The sequence below is a fragment of the Aythya ferina genome (genome assembly GCF_964211825.1).
Source record: "Aythya ferina genome assembly, chromosome: 1".
NCBI lineage: Eukaryota > Metazoa > Chordata > Aves > Anseriformes > Anatidae > Aythya > Aythya ferina.
The window spans coordinates 55,804,630-55,821,285 of NC_140296.1; the positions used below are offsets into that span (position 1 = coordinate 55,804,630).

Below are 16,656 nucleotides of genomic sequence, written 5' to 3' on the forward strand. Positions count from 1 at the left end.
GGAAAGGTAGTTCTCCCCTTTTTAATACTGTGAGATTTACTTTAATCTTTGTGTGTTTTTCCTTCAAGTTTAATCACTTGGAGCTTTTTGGTTTTTATCATTCTCTTAATAAATCTTCTTAAAAAAAACGCACAAAAAACACCTTTTTATATAAGATCTGCACATATGTTTTTTGGTAAACAAAGATGCTAGTATTTGAAAGAAAAGCCTCTTCACTTTTTTAGATTAGATTAAAACATACAAAACAATTCGACAGTTTTTAACAAGCAGGGTATTCTTCCCTTGAGGAAACAATTTGTTTCCCCCATCCCCATCCTATTCCCATTAAGCTCCCTCCTCTTCCTAACATGTGGTGTGATTTTTTCTTCTGTTTATATGTTCAGTTCCTCAGCAAAGAGTAGCAGAACTCTTCTTCAGTGACTGTAGCTCTGGAAGAGATGACGTTACTGCCTGCTGTAACAGGAAATCGGACAGAATGAAATAGGAAGTCTCTTCCACTCACATTTCCTAGTAAAAGAAAAAAGCTTACCACCTGGCAATAGCCAAGCTATATTATTGCAGTGTTTAACTAACTGTAGCCATAAGCATTTTTCCCAATAACAATCACAGTCAATTCTATCTCCATTATTTTTTTCCACGTTTAACTCACTGTTTTGTAAAACAATTCTGTTGTCAGAAATATTATCACATTAAATAATGACAAGTCTTTTAATTTTCAGTATAACAGAAAACATAACTATTTCCACCATACAAATAGAAAAATTTGCATACATTACATGAAATTACTTGTCTGTCCAAATATTACAGTGCACATTAACAGCAATGTTGGAAAAAAATGGCATCCTGAGACTGTTCAGAGATTTACTTATTCAGACACGCTCCTTGGACTACTTTTTTCCCCACATTTAATCTGGGAAAACTTGTAAGGAACTACTTTTATTTCATACACAGCAGTTCTAAATACAAGGAATTTATAAACAAAGTAATTGTTATGGGCAAAGCTACAAAAAGCGTTTTATTTATTTATTTTCTGTGATGTAAGGGTTCAAGTACTCATACGGAAGGAAAGTACTGGCTTTTAACAACTTCGTGTTTGAACAGGGTGTGGTAAAAACTCAATAACACAAATAACAGAAGCAGTTATTGAAAAAAAGTCTTTGACATTCAAGACATCATTGAAAATTGCTTGAGACCATATTTGACTGGTTTCCCTAGGCCAGTGACAAAAAAAGGAAAGCAATTAAGAGTTTTATCAAACTTTATTTTCACTTTTTCAGATTTTCTGGAGTCATCCTACATTCAAATTTATATCAAATTTTAATTCATTTGCTAACTCTAATTTTAACTGTACACTATACTGCCATGTGTTCTTAAGTGTGTGTACTGTCATGTTGGAACAGATTCACTTATGATTTTACTCAGCTTTGCAACTTAAACTACATAAAATATTTCTCTAAACATGGCCATCTACAAGGAAACAGTATAAAATCAGATAGACCTTATGAAATTTCAAAGCTTGTTCTTCAGCACTGTTAAAAAATTCTTCAGTTTCAGCATCTGTCAACACTTGCTTTACTCATATGACAGATCTAAGGAATACAACGATATTTCAAAGGTGGTAGGTATAAGTTGCTTTTTTGTTCTGTTTTGCTTTTTTTACTCTCCAAATCAGACTGCTTAATATAGTATCAGTTGTCACATCAACACTTAACCCAACTTTAACCTCTCCTTTCTGCAAACATTCTTTACTGAGAGCAGGAGAAAGCAAGGAATTAATTTGTTATCTCACCTCATCTTTATCTGCTTCTTCATCCACTTCATATAAATGCACTGGAAGCTTCTCCGGTTTTGTCCCTTTACTAGGAAAGAAAAGGCTTATAAAATACTAGATATTTCATGATTGGTTACATATTTCATATTGCAAAAAGAAAGATGTTTTTTATCTAGCTGAGGAGGAAAAAGTACAAGAATAACTGGCTAAAACATACTTTTCATGAAATCTCTCTCATCCAGTAATTTTGCTCATTTGTGTATCTGGTCACAGTCCTTCTATTGTTCTGCTTGTCACTGTCCTTTTGACTAACTGAAGAGAACCAAATACCTTCTTGTTCACTGCACTCCTAATATCTTAGGTGCAATGACTGATACCCATAACAAACTGCAATGCAAATGGTTATCTAGACTTAGGAAGGACATAACATATGGCAGCAGAAGCAATGTTGGGTTTTTGTTTGTTTTTTTAAGTTGCTTCTAAAATGTTGCTTTTAAATTGACAAATCAAACAGTGTAAGCTCCTCCTTCTGATTCTCCTTCCCCACCTCTATCAGAAAACTACAGTGCCTTCCAGAATGTGAAGAAAGAAGTGTAGAAGACTACAGAAGACTGTAGAAGATTATGTAGGAGACACATCTGTATTATGTGCCATAAATACAGCAAAGCTTTTCACCAATGGGAATAGTATGTCTTAGGGAAATAAAGTCTCATTCTTCACATGAATTTTAAACAAAACTTGTTCCAACAAATTCTAAAGCTGTTATGCACTACCAATACAAACATAAAAATGAATACCAAACATCCATGCTATAGCAAAACCAAATTTGATTAAATATGTACTGAGAATCTAATGTTATCAATGTCAGAATTTTATTATTATTATTATTATTATTATTATTATTATTATTATTATTATTATTATTGATGAAGGTATATTTCATCTGCAATTATACTTTTCTCCAGGAACTTCTCAGAACGATGCACATAACATCGAAGTTCATTGCACCTAAAAAACAGGAGTTGGTGCTGTATTGCATGTCTGTAACCAGGAGGAGCATACGCACTTTAAAAAGAGCTAATCCATTTTAAACTGTACTTCATTAAATGCAACTTTCAAGATGGGAAAAAAAAAAAAAAAAACCAAACAAACGTGATTCCAGAAAAGCCATGTTCACCTTTTTACTCAGATTTCCAGATAAACCTAGATAAACACTGACTGCTTGTTTGGGTATACAGCGTATTCGTACAACACTCAGAAATAACTGCATCCACCTTTCTCAGTTAGTATTCTATAAATATTTGTCTGTTAGGTTCTATTTCCTAAGCTTCTAAAGAGAGCTCTAAAAGCTGCCTTTGAAGCTACAAAAACAAAGATATCACCATTTAAGTTTCATCAAAACATTACCGTTTTAGTTCTGACATTTATTTTAAATTGTCCACGACACAAATTCATGCTTCAGCCTCCCTATGAGTATGGCAATGTTCCTAAGGCATCTTCCCAGAAAATGGTTAACAAGACCTTATCCCTTCAAGTTCCGTATCAGTTCCACCCTAGAAATCATCATCTCTACTACTAAACAGTGATATAGCATATTTCAAAGCACATATTGCATGAATTAATACATTTCTGTGGTAAATACATTGATATCAAAGTTCCTTGCATTATACCAGTGGATAACATACATACTTTGGAAGCTGTCGAAATTCTGCTGAGTAATCTTCATATCTATAGTTAACAACGTGCCAGTCTGAATTGTAGGTTTTGATGCACTATTTCAATGGAAACCAAATATCAGCATTAATTGGAAGAGAATTAACTGTAAAAACAGCATTCACTAGATGCACACACCAAAATCCTCCTCAGATACAACTGTTATGAACTACTCTGATTACACATTGATCTCCAAAAATTCTGTACACCTCCCTTCTTTTGTGATACTGTTCAGTGCCATAAAGCTTTTCGTAACACGTGATGTTTCGATAGGACGTTATCATATAGATGTGTATCATACAAAAGCAGAAAATGGTGAGTGTATTCAGCATCTGGATTCACCATCCTCAGTTGTCTGAAAAGTTAAAGCAGCATTTCACTGCAGCTGGAAATGTGACCGAACTTCTAAAAACTTCAGCATTAAAATACACATGCATTATTAAAACAGAATATTACATTTTACATTTAGGCTTCTAGCCTTAGTTTGCTTAGCATGCTCTCTAGCATAAAGCACACATTTAAGTGCAGTTATGCTTGCAGCTGTTGAAAAGCAATAGCCCTGGACTAGAACACAGGAAATACCATTTTACTCCACCCATATTGCTACAACATAAAAGTACTGATTTATCTTGGCTTTGACTGAAGTAACATAAAACTGACAAGATCTGTTGTCAGAAGTTCTGTGGTAAAACATTTTCTGTTTTACAGAAATAGACTTATGTGCACACATACACAGCATTTAATACTTCAAGAATACTTTTCTTTATATTCTTGTCTTTATATTTCAAAGTACAAAGTTAATATTTGCCAAGCAATTGTTTCTGCAGAAACTCATTGAACTTCTTGAATTACCTACATCATTGCTCCCTCCTTGTCTACCACCTCCAAATTTATCTTCGAGTTGTTTAGGTTAGGTATTAAGGCTATCTATCAATCACTGTGGAGAAATCACTTCAAGGTTTAAGATAGATTCAGCTATTTGAAGCTCCATTAGTTTTCCTGATATTACAACAGACACTTACTTGCTTCAGATGTTAAAACATCACCTTGAAGTATATCGGTTAAAAAACAGCAGATAAAGGCAAAAAAAAATTAAACCTTTTAATCTTAAAGGCTTAAACAAGACACTAAAGATAATGTGGTATCACAGGCAGAACCAAGGGGATGTCAACACAAGAAAGCAGTTAAGAGACACTAAGTTTGAGAATGTTTCTTCTACACGTAGCATAGAAATCGAGCAGAGAGGATGAGTTTTGACCTCTACAAGTGTTAATGTTATGAATACTTCTGTTCCAGAAAACTACAAGATTATTATGAGCAAACTAAGAATGACTAGGACAAAACACGTTAACAGAAAAAATAGCCACACTGATTCATTGAGATTCACTATTGCTATCGATACTATGTATGTAAATCACCCATATTCATCTGGGAAAGCCAAAAGCATGAAGGGTAAGAGGAGGTGGAGAGAGAAGCATCCTCAAAATCAGTTCCACAAACAGTATCATTCACAGCTATCCACTAATTCTTCCTTTCCAGCCACTGAAGGAAAAAAAAATACTAGTTTTCCCTAGAAATTTTCTTTCCCTTGAGAAAACTAAACATAACTACATTTCAAAGCAAAGCATTGAGAACTAGGTTGCAATATTTTGTAATTTTTCAGGGTTTTATTTGTTTCTTAAATAACAAATAAAGCAGAAGAAATACACTTCAGTTATAACCCTGCTATTACACACAGCCATGTAAAATTCCAACATTACCTCCGTTACAAATAAGCTTTGAGCTTCTTTCTCCGCATTTTCAGGAACCGTTGAATGAATGTATCGACTCTGACGTTTCAGTAATGCTGTCTGATAAACAACAGAAAAAAAATAATGAAACCCTCAATTTAAAGATGATAAAATATGGCAACACTCAGTTATATCACTATATCTGGGACAGAAGCTCAGCAGAAAACATCCTGTGAATACAGTACTGGAGAACAGACACTAATGACAATTTGCTTTCATTCAAACATGAGCAGCTTTATTCTCTCAGAAGAATTCTTTTCAGCCAGATTAAGATGACAACATTGGAATCAGGAAGAATTAGATGCCATTGAAAAAAAAAAAAAAAAAAAAGTGTTTTCCTCTAATTTGTTACCATTGCCAAGAAAATAGTAGTAAAAATAATTCCCCCTTGACAGCATAACTTCACTATTTTGAATGCAGATATTAGAGTGGTGCTGTTGCTACATATGAATACTATTACTCCAGAAAAGCAACAATTCATACCAAAACAAGAAGAACAGTTCAACTGCAGATTTCAGAGGGCAAAAACATGAGACTTGTATTGTTCAGCTGAAGGTGAGAAAGATGGCCTTGATCCCTGGATATCCTCCTGTCTACCAAAGGATGCTTACTAAGTAAGAACTCGCTCCCATTCCATGCCAAAGTTGAGAGAAGCAAAGGAAGGCTGACAGACTGCAGGAAATCTCACTGTGACTGTGAATTGCTGCTCCTAAGACCAATACCAAAGCAAGCCTTAGGCACTTTCAACTCCTATATGAAAGATAAAAACCTCACAGAATCTTCTGGAACTGCACAATAGAAATGATTTTGTACCATGTGGAAAGTGTTAGGAAAAAAAATGTCAGATTAGGTCAGAGATGGACGAGGCGTTTCCACAACCTGGGCCTGGAAGGGGGTGTGATCACTCGCTTGCTACCTACGCTCCACACACTGCAACACCAGGAATGACCAGAGAAGAGTGTGACAAGAAAAATCTCCACATACAGATGGTCAAAAAGAAAGGAGACGTGGCAGTACATTATCTTAACTTGTCCCTGTTGAGAGACTGATCTATAAGGGGATTGTTGTTACAAAGGCCCACCCCATTAGCTGGGGGAGGCTTTTGAGGTTAGGATATTCAAGTACAGTATAGTTTTGAAGGAGGAGAACTTCTCCTGTTCTCGTGGTCAAGTCATTCATCTAGTCCAGAACTCTGTTGAAAAGTGACTTGAGAAGTGACAGTGTTAATTGTTTAAGTGTGAGAGGTAAGGAGGTATTAAAAGCAAAACACCACAAAATAATAATACAAATTATAAAAAAAAAAAAAAAACACTTCATGGATCAAATAAATCATAAAACACAGAGTTAAAAAAAAAAAACTGCAAGAAGATATTTCTGCATATAGTAACAGCATTTAAGCATTTAAGAATTTAGTGTTCCAAATTATAGAAACATGTTCCTTATTAAGAAAACATGCTTTTTAAAGCCACATAAACTTTAAAATATTTGTTTTCACTGACATTGGAAAATAAAGCCAGGCTCAATTTTATTCCTTTATTTTGGAATCAAATACAAAATCTTACTCTGGTTTTACATTAGCAGGTGTTCATCATATTAAATAATCATGAACTCCCTAACTATACCCTAGTGTGATTCCTTTGGTTTTTCAGTATTAGGTTAAAAAGTGATTTTGATCATCCATCATCTGTAATAGAAGTTTGCAGATAAAGCTCAATTTGCTGGCAGTCAGAAGATCAACCTGCTGTTTCTCTTAAAATACACCAGTGATGATGAGAAAAACGTTAAAAAAAAAATAATAAAGGTAAAAATCTCACCATCATGGCATGAATGCATAGGCTTTCCCCCCCACACACACACTTGAAATCAGGCCAAAAACATGGGGATAGATATATGACCCTCAATCTCAAGTCATTTTCAGGCTTGTTCACTGAATTGAAACAAATCTAAGATGTAGAAATGTTATGCATCTTTTAAAAATATGGAAGAGAGACTGAATGTCCAAAGTGGGGCTGGGGGGAGGAATGGCAGGCAATGTTTAGTTTGTCAAATTAACCCATGTTATTAATTGACATCATGCATGCTGCCTCTTTGTCAAGTCATCCTGCAGCTGCAATAATTCATCAGAGAGCCAGGAAATGCACCAAGTGAAGATATCTTTATTTAGAGCAAACTCCTGAAAATCACTACTAAAGCAACAGAACAACGCTTTCAGATACAACCATGTATATAGTACAATCCAGAAGAAAAAACAGGAAGGACTACAAATTTTCCCTCACAAATCCATTGGTAGAACTGTTTTGTACAAATGAAATGCTGTACAAGTATCCGCTAGTGAGCTAGAGCATTACTTTGGATTCAGGAACACATAACGCATTTGAAATTAGATTCTCCACATTGTGTATCTCAGGCTAGAAAGTGTTTTCATGTTCTTGACAGTTTAGCTGTGTTTCTGACACATAGGCTAAAAAATTACACTTTTACTAATATTAAAATCTGGCATGTGATTTGCTGAATCATTTTAGTCCTCTTTCCCCATTCTTTATGGGAAATAGCAAGATGTTCTTTAAGACAAAAGATGTTTTCAGGTGGCACTAAAGACCTGCCAAAAGACAACCAAGGATTTTGTAGCAGGGTGTCTTTAACATAATGTGTCCTTAAGCATTTACAATGAACATAACATGCAGCAACCATGACCCTTTTTCCAGGCCACAGTTTATACAGAAGTCATTGTTACAAAGTGTAAGTCAACAGAATTCAGTCTTCAATTTTTTCAAGATGAGAAGTGTAAGTGGATTTTTCATATACAAAGCATTTTCATATCTTGAATGAGGTTTATATATACATATATATATATATTAAATAAATCACACACAAAGAAGTAGCTCTCAAAATTAATCACTTCATTCTGAGGAATAAGGTGTCAACACCTATGTTTCTGTAGCAAAAAATAAGGCAGGTCTTAAATTACCAGCTTTCTCTGGTACTCCAGGTATCTTATGATCTGTTTGTGAGCAATTCTACGCTGGACAACAGGTCCCACGTGCAGGTATTTCCTCATGTAGGTAGATGTAGGTGGGACAGAAGCCAGCCAACACAACATTCTTCAAGTCCATTTGGCCCATCTGGAGGCCAACCAGACATGCCCAAGAGCCCTATTTTTTTATTATTATTTTTTTTTGTTATCCCTTAGCTTTAATCTAAGGTGGCTAAGTACTTCAGGCTAGCTGATAAAGTTCTCTTCTCTGTAAATTGGACAGGCTGCCTAGTGACAGTATTGCCATTCTATGCAATCTCAGCAGCTAGAGCAAACCAAAAAAGCACGAAGTATCACTGCTGATATATCACTTTTATACTGCAAAGTATAAAAGCTGCGAAGTAGAGAGAGAATGCAATGGAGGATATCAATAGCATACTGCATCTTGCTGGCAAAATAAGGGCTATGCAAAATGCAGGAGAAATGGGAAAAAGATTACAGGATAACAACTCAACAGTCACTTATCCACACATTCCCATACACTTTGGATGATGTTTTATGGAGGCAAATCCTCAAGAAGTAGTGACAGAAACCATTTTAAAAGATAGTCAATTGAAAAGATGGCATGCTGCCTCTTGGATCATGCCCTTAGAGCTATTAGGTGTCAGAAGAGACTTGCATGGGGAATGTCAAGTGCTATAGTAATTTCTAAGGTAAATTGAACTCTGCATTTAGGCTACTTAGCTAAGGACTCAAGGAAAAACATAGAACAGATTTTAAAAGTTAGTGAAATTTCTTTGAACACTTCAAAAATAATTATTATGTTTTGACCAGTTTGTGCTCTCTCTAAAATGCAGACTCTACTTAAATATGATAACTTTTTTTTGCTTGTTCCTTCTACTCAAGACATGCCTTCCATTAGAATCCTAGGCTTACTTCTATTTCTGTAAAGCTGGCACGATACCTATTTCCAGAGCTACTTAACTCGTATTAACTAAAAGTCAAGAGCTCTACGTGAAAGTGTTCTAAATCCACATGACTCAAACCCAAAGGGAACAAAGGTGAAACAACAGCTAAACTAGGCTCCAAAACGCCTTCAAAAATAACAATGACTTTGTAATGCCATCATTGAGTAGGAATGTACCCATGTTGGACTTCCTGCAAGTAAACTTATTCTGTATTGAGATAAATCTTTACTGAAAGAATGGAGATTGTACTCGGAAGGTGCGCATTTTGAAACAAAAATGTTTAGGTATAAGGTGTCTTATTGCAAAGTAATCACTAGTAACAGTTTTGGGTTAAGGTTTCTTTTAATAATTTACCTACCATGCAGTTAAGCATCACCAAATCCATAATTATTGAGCTGTCAATGTGATTCCTGGAGGTAGTCTACTTTAAACTAATGCTACTTAGTCAAGAAACCATTTCATTATTTACTAATTTAGTGAAATGCAAGTGACTTGGATTAACATAATAAGCCATGAAAAGGCATAAAATTCAATACAAGAGTACCCAATGGAACTGCAATAGACTCTTGCTGGGAGGCAAGTACCTACAAGAGTGACTAACTGACAGACAGCACTGCAACTGAGGTTAGTAAGATTAATAGGCAAATTTCCAAGGATGGAAAGAAGTGGTTCTATCCTCTTAATACAACAAACACATTATATGGAGGACATAGTGAAAATTAAACAACAAAAATTAGCTAGAAACTAACAGTGTGCAAAGCACAAAGGTACCACAAGGTTGATGAGAACAAGTTAGGGAGAAACCTGATTGGGGATTCCAATGCAGAAAACTCAGAACTTGAGCTTGTGAAAAGCAACTGGAACAATCTTGAAATGGTAAGTTAAAAATGACACAATATGTGGAGAGAAAGTTGCTGATGAAGAGGTCTTTTAGAAACCAGAGGAAAAGCAAAGCTTGCTGTTGTTTGAATATGATAACACTAGGGAAATGTAGAAACTCAAAAAGGTTTTTAAAAAATTACAATCCTAATTTGAATAGAAAGATCAACATGAAGCAAGACAAAAAAAAAAAATCACTTTTCTGAAAAGTAAATGAGCTGCTACCATATATATATTCACATGCACACACACAAATATGTATGTATGTAAAATAGGAACAAAAAAAACAGGATTCATAACCTCAGCCAACCAAATTTAGGATGATGACAAATGCATTTAAGTGTAATACTGGAAAGTTTCATGTAACTAGATCAGTTGGCTGAAGACCAATCTTTGAACCTTTGTCAGTTTTCCCAGAGCAGAGCATTTTCTGCTCCATCCGTGCTCACATATTTCTTTGGCAGTAGCTGAGTAGCTGGGGGGGAGGTAAGAGCTATTTCTATCTGTGTTTGGAGAACAGTCACAGCTGAACACAAACAGGTGAATTACTGGTTTTGGTTTCACCACCCCCATCCCCTTTTTTCTTCCTCACTAGGGGAATAACTTTCACTGGGAGAAAGACAGAAGAGCAAGCAATACATGGTCCAAAGAAGCCTGCCACTATGCAAGCTTTCTGGTTTCCAATACAGACTTGAAGTTCTCATCAGATCTTCTTTACTACCTAACATCTCTGTGGTAAGAGTTCAAAAACTGAATGTGGTATTGGCAATGAATTCAGAACTAGATATTAAGCGAGTCTTACAATGTGGCAGGAAAACTCTTAACCAAAACTCAAAGACAATGCAACTAGAAGCTGCTAGAATCAAGGCAGGTCGACTCTATTTTAATTCCCAGTTAGCTGATAGGTAGAAAACTATTCTGTAATTTACTTGAGGAGAACTAACAATAAGGTAGTTACTTAATAAATTGGCAATAAGAATCAAAATAGCAACGTGAACATAGTTAACATAAGTTAACATAAGTTGCACATATACCAAACACATTTGAAACCTGTAGCTAGCAACCAAAAAAAAGAGACAAAGGTACAAAAATATTTTATCCAATCATTATTTGTTATGAAATCCTAGCAGCAGTTAAAGGGCAAGTTGTTGTTACGAACTGTATGGAAAACATGTCTATTAAATTATATTTTGGTTAACCAAAAGCATTAAATGAAAAAATGTTATACAAATTAAGCATGAACGCTTGTCTCTAATTTCTCCCCCAATAATCTCCACTTTAACACAAATTCAACAGTGTTATCAATCCACCTCCAGGAAACATGACTTCTGTACTCTACTAAAAGCTGCAGAAGCGGTATGCAGCTGCTGCAGAGTATTAGGAGATATTTTCTGTGCCTTTTTAAGCGCTAGTTTTAGGGCAATGCTGGTAACAAAACAACCTTACTCAGTGTCTCAGAAATTATTAGGGCTTGGCTTCCTTTTTAGGCAAGTGGTTATTAGATTGTAATCAGTTTAACCTAAGCACGAGGAAAAAACTTTGCAAAAATAAGATCAGAATGTTGTAAGAGGAAATGGCTTGAACAGGTTTTTAAACAATGGTAGGAGCTTCCACCTATAAGCTGTTCAAAACACACATTGAGGCAGTTCTAAATACCGTAACTCATTGTATTGAATTCATCTTATGGGGGCGAGGGCAACATCAGGCATTTGAGTTGAGGCTTACCAAGAGCTGCCCATGCATTGTGTAACAGCAACGAGTCAGGAAAGAGGAAGTAGAAAATAGTTGAAGTAGAATGGCAAATGCAGGAAACATGCCTTCAGTTCAATGATTACAATTATATTGGCAACCATAACAAGATTAAAGGTTTCAAAAGTGTAAATATGATTATGGTAACCTGCACAGGGTTAAAAGGTGTAAATTGCTAAAGCATAAATAAGCATATAAAAAGTTTCTGCTCTCTGACAGTAATTCCTTAATATATCGATTGATGGATTTAAATTCATCACGTATTGTTGAAAACAGCCTAGATTGCTCAGACTATTATCGGAGAGTCAAATGTGCAATAAAAATGTTCAGAGAAACAGTTTGAGTCAGCACGTCTTAGGAGGAAATATTTGACAGAAAAATAATAAAATCTGACAGTATAAACCAGTTTTCATATGTAACAAGTGCAAAACGAGACTGCCAAAAACTTTATAGGGGAAACCTAGAAGATGCGTTCAGATTATTATACTTCTGAGGGATAAAGAAACAAGAAATCTGACTTTAGGCATCATTTTAGGTAATTTTACCTAAAAGAAATTATTCTACGTAATACACATTTCAGTGACAGCCCTGATAAATACCTGACCACAGGACCCAAACAGAAGCATAATGAGAGACATTAGTTTGTGAATAAAATTCGGTCATGCCCTTTAAAGGAGCAGATTGAGGACCACAGGCAAGCTTCAATCATACAAGCCTGAAGTTAAGAATTGCAGAATAGGCCAGTTGAAACAGCACTTAAACTCTTCAGACATCCCACAGATTATCCTCAGGCATTTTGTTTGAGCGTTCTTGATAGGCTTCTTTCATCTCTATTGGTAATTAGGAGTTGGTTACCAGAATGACCCCTGGTAATTGAGCTCTCTAGTCAACTATATGAGAGCATGCTTAGCAGAAATGTTATTGATTCCTCTTGATCGGCTACAATGGAGAGCCACACTGCAGAAGGGGCTCCAGCCTACTTCCACTTTTCAGTTCCCAAACCAACACCTGGTTATAGGGCATCATCATGAGTGGTCTAGTAGATATACTAGTATTCAAAATGTTCACAGACAGTATGATTTCCTTTCATAATAAGTCTTACTTACAGTCCAAACTTACACACGTGGTTGAGGATACATGAAGGCCAAGCAATTCTCTGAATACCTATAGTTTGCTAAAAACAACATTTTTATCTCTGAATAGGCAGGCTACAAGTAAAGCACGAGTAATAATGAAGTACACAGACTATATTAAAAGCAGAGTCCAGCTGTACTCAGGTAAATAGTTTCATAGGCTACAGAATCACTTAAAAAGTCTGTGTAATTTATGGAACTTTATATGCCCTTGTGTAGAAATACACCAACTCATCACAAACTTTCACCATGACAACCACAAGCTTAGCTTCAACTACTTGGCTGAATAAAATACTCAGCTATTCAGGTCGGATTTTAGAAAACAACTCTAAGGTATTCAACTGTAACACAGTCTCTGGAAGTAGTTAATTTAGATGCCTGCATAATTTTAAAAACAGGTAGACACTGACTGCAGGCATGTGTGAGAGACGTTCCTTACTATTTTACACCAGTTACAGTCTCAAAGATGTTTGTGGCTACTCTAACTGGATCTAGAACGAGACACAAAAAAAGAGTATTCAAATATGCTATATATTTAGGTAAATACAGGAGTTCTGCAGAAATATATTAAGATGAGCACAAATTTCATTTCAGTCTGTCTTAAGTCAGAGCCCTTTATGCAAGGGGTATTTTGCTAAAATCCAGTTTTGTCTAGTGACATACAGCTGAGAATCACAGCTTTCATTTGAACAGATTCTAAGATTCATGCATGCCCTTTACTGCTAAAGAGGAAAACAAAAAGTCAATTTAAAAATTAAAACATGACAAAAAGCAGATCCTTTTTTTTTTGAACAGACATCACATGATTTCCTGCTCCTGAAAGGGGTGAAAATATCTAAAAATGACTGATCACCTACTTCAAATGGCAGTAAAATTGCTGAGTTGCAGAAGTAGGCTTTATAATCTGAACAGATGAAGAAGCTGTGATATTTCTTCTACTGTAGCCTGACAGAATAGATTGAGCAATGTAAAGGGACTAATGACAATTTTATTTATTTAAGCTAGAGAGAGTTATGAGTGTCATTCCTTTATTATTTAAAAACTACTGCTAAAAATCTGGTTTTAAAAAAGGGAGGGGGGGAAAGGGAGAGGCAGTTATTAAATTACCTGAAAGTCATCATAAGGGAACAGTAGCATTTCACGTAAGGCATCATTCAAAATCTGTGTTTTCCTCTGAACGATGACATTTTCGTAGTCTATTGGTTCTATGAGCTTTGGTTTTGCCTGGAAGAGAAGACAGAAAAGAAAGAAATTCAGGTATACTGAGGAAAAAATGTAACTGTTGGCCACTCTAAGAAGTAACTCTTTAAAATGTTGGCAGAATGAGATTTCATCTTCACCAAAAAATGACAATATTGGAAACGTAAACTTCAAGTCACGCCATATTATGGTATGCCATATACCGTATGGATAAGCACAACTGACATTTACGCAGACAAGCACACTATTTGCATCAGAAAGAAGAAACAAAACTATTTCACAAAACACACTAAGGCAGAGCTTATCAGAACAAACATTTATATATTTACAGCATAAACAGGAAAAAAAAAAAAACTGCTAATCTCTTTAGTAATTACCTTTGCTTAATGCTGCCCAGAGAGCTCTGATCTGGGTTCAGCAGGGATTAAAACACAGTCTTAGCTTTGAGCTTTGTTTTAATTCAGGAAAAACCTGCAATAAGGATAGGCTAATTCACATTCCTGCTTCTCTCTATTTTTTTCAGAATTCCCATAGGCCATTTTTCTTCCCCTTAACTGAATGTGTAGCTTTCTTCAGATACTACGCGCTATTCAATGTTTAAAGCACTACACAACAGAGCGTTAGAGCTGGCTGTGCACAATCAGTGAAAAACCTTCATTCACCTCACCAAGCATCCTGTTCACTGGGCACATAGCAAAAGAAATTTATAGAGCGATGAAGAATGCCAAAACCTTTATTTTTTTGAACACGAATCCTCAAGCAACAGAGACTTTTGTCACATTTTTTCTTTCTCCAATGACTCCAAATTTTGCCCGTTTTGAGGAAATTGAAAAGCAGAAAGGGCAGAAATCCAGGCCTCTTTATTGTCAGTAGGTAAACTTATAACAACTTTAAATACTTGTGAATATAAATTAGTTTGTAAATATAAATAATTTTGTATTACACGATAAAAATACAGAAAAACTATACCGTAACAGCTGCTAGTAAAGCTTTATCTGTATCTAGGCAATGAAAGGCAGAGCAAACTAAAAAACTGAGTTGAAACATCATTTTTGTATGTCTCAGAAACATTATCTTGAAACTGGGATTTCTTTATGAAATGAACTATATTCAGGACAAAGACTTTGTTTTCAGGGCTTTTGATGTGACATATTACTATCTTCTAAGTATCGTGACAAGTTTCAGAGCGTGAAGAAGCTTTCAAATTCAAATGAAGTACACGAAACCAGCATTCAGAAGCCAAGACACCCTCTGCTCACTTGCCTCCCACTTCCAGTGAGGGTACGAGGTCTCCACCTGCCCAGGCAAGCAAGGTGCCCGCCTGTCAGTCAATGAGCCTGAGCTCAGCGCACTATTAAAAGGTTTAGATGCTGCTAGAGTGCTGTGGCCATGTCGGTCTTGGCAATGTTACTGCTCCTTCTGAAGAGTTTCTCATGAAAAATGATACTTAACATGCTGCATTGGCAGGCTGAGCATCTCTTCCAGGCTGACCAGCCTTTAGGAGAAGCAAAAGTAAATAATCCAAATTAAATAGGGTCCAAGCAACGTATAGGGGATAAAAGAGCACTTTAGCCATGTATACGGTAAATCTTTTTGGTTAGCTGAAGCTTTGGATTCACAACTGGCTTCAATTAATCGAAAAGAGGGCTGCCACCAAAATGACCCTCTCTCCCGTGGCACATTCCTGAGGCTTCTCACACTGGTACAAGCCAACTGAAGTCACATTTTTGAGCCAAATTAGGAGCCGAGCTGGCTTTAGAGGGCTCTTCCCAAGCAGCCAGCTCTCGGGCAGACTGGCTCTGCGGAAGGCTGCTCAGCCGGCGGCACGACCGCTGGTGCCAGCAGGCAGGAGCTGCTGGAACCATTTCAGAAGCGGGGCAGCTTCACATCAAACCAGTGCATAAAACTCTGTCCTAACTAAATGCTGCTGAAGGGGCAGTTTGAATTCTGGTACTTCGTTTCAGTGCAAGTCACAATTTTAAAAGTATCCTTAAAAAAAAAACAAAAAGGTAACTCAAGACAAATATTTTAATATTCTTAAAATGCAAGTTGAGAGGCTTTTGTAAAGGAAAGAAGAACCAACCATGGCCAATACCATCACAAAGCTCACCATATCAGGTCATCTACATGTACTATCTGAACTCGCAAGCAAACGGATCATGGCATCAAATCCAGTTGACAGCAAGGGAAAGCTTGTCACCTCAACTCGGCAATGGATTTTCATGTGGAGCTGCACGTGATCAGCTTTTCTTGCTTTTTCTCCCTGGTGCTGAGAAACCACATCCACGCTCCTGCTCATGCTCTTGGGAAGGTGATAGGGGAAGACGAAGAAAGCTAGCTCTGGCTCATTTTATCCTTTTCCTCTCTTGATTCTGATTACTTTTAAAAACAACTAAAATTATTTCATGTACACACACACACAATCACTTGTGTAGCATGCTGATTCAAAAACCAAAAGCACATACTTCAGCTCCTAAAG

General features: G+C 36.2%; 1 protein-coding gene across 11 annotated transcripts in view; it reads right to left on the reverse strand.

Moving 5' to 3' along the window:
* The window catches only part of DOCK9 (dedicator of cytokinesis 9), a 125,972-nt gene that overhangs the window by 75,830 nt on the left and 33,486 nt on the right, over positions 1 to 16,656 (reverse strand). For all 11 annotated transcript variants that reach the window (XM_084524207.1, XM_084524204.1, XM_084524201.1 and 8 more), the window contains exons 2-5: positions 14,085 to 14,201; positions 5,245 to 5,334; positions 3,461 to 3,543; positions 1,790 to 1,859 (exon numbers count right to left, since the gene is read on the reverse strand). In XM_084524207.1, coding sequence (XP_084380333.1) covers positions 1,790 to 1,859; positions 3,461 to 3,543; positions 5,245 to 5,334; positions 14,085 to 14,201 — 360 coding nt within the window. The remainder of the gene's footprint in view (positions 1 to 1,789; positions 1,860 to 3,460; positions 3,544 to 5,244; positions 5,335 to 14,084; positions 14,202 to 16,656) is intronic.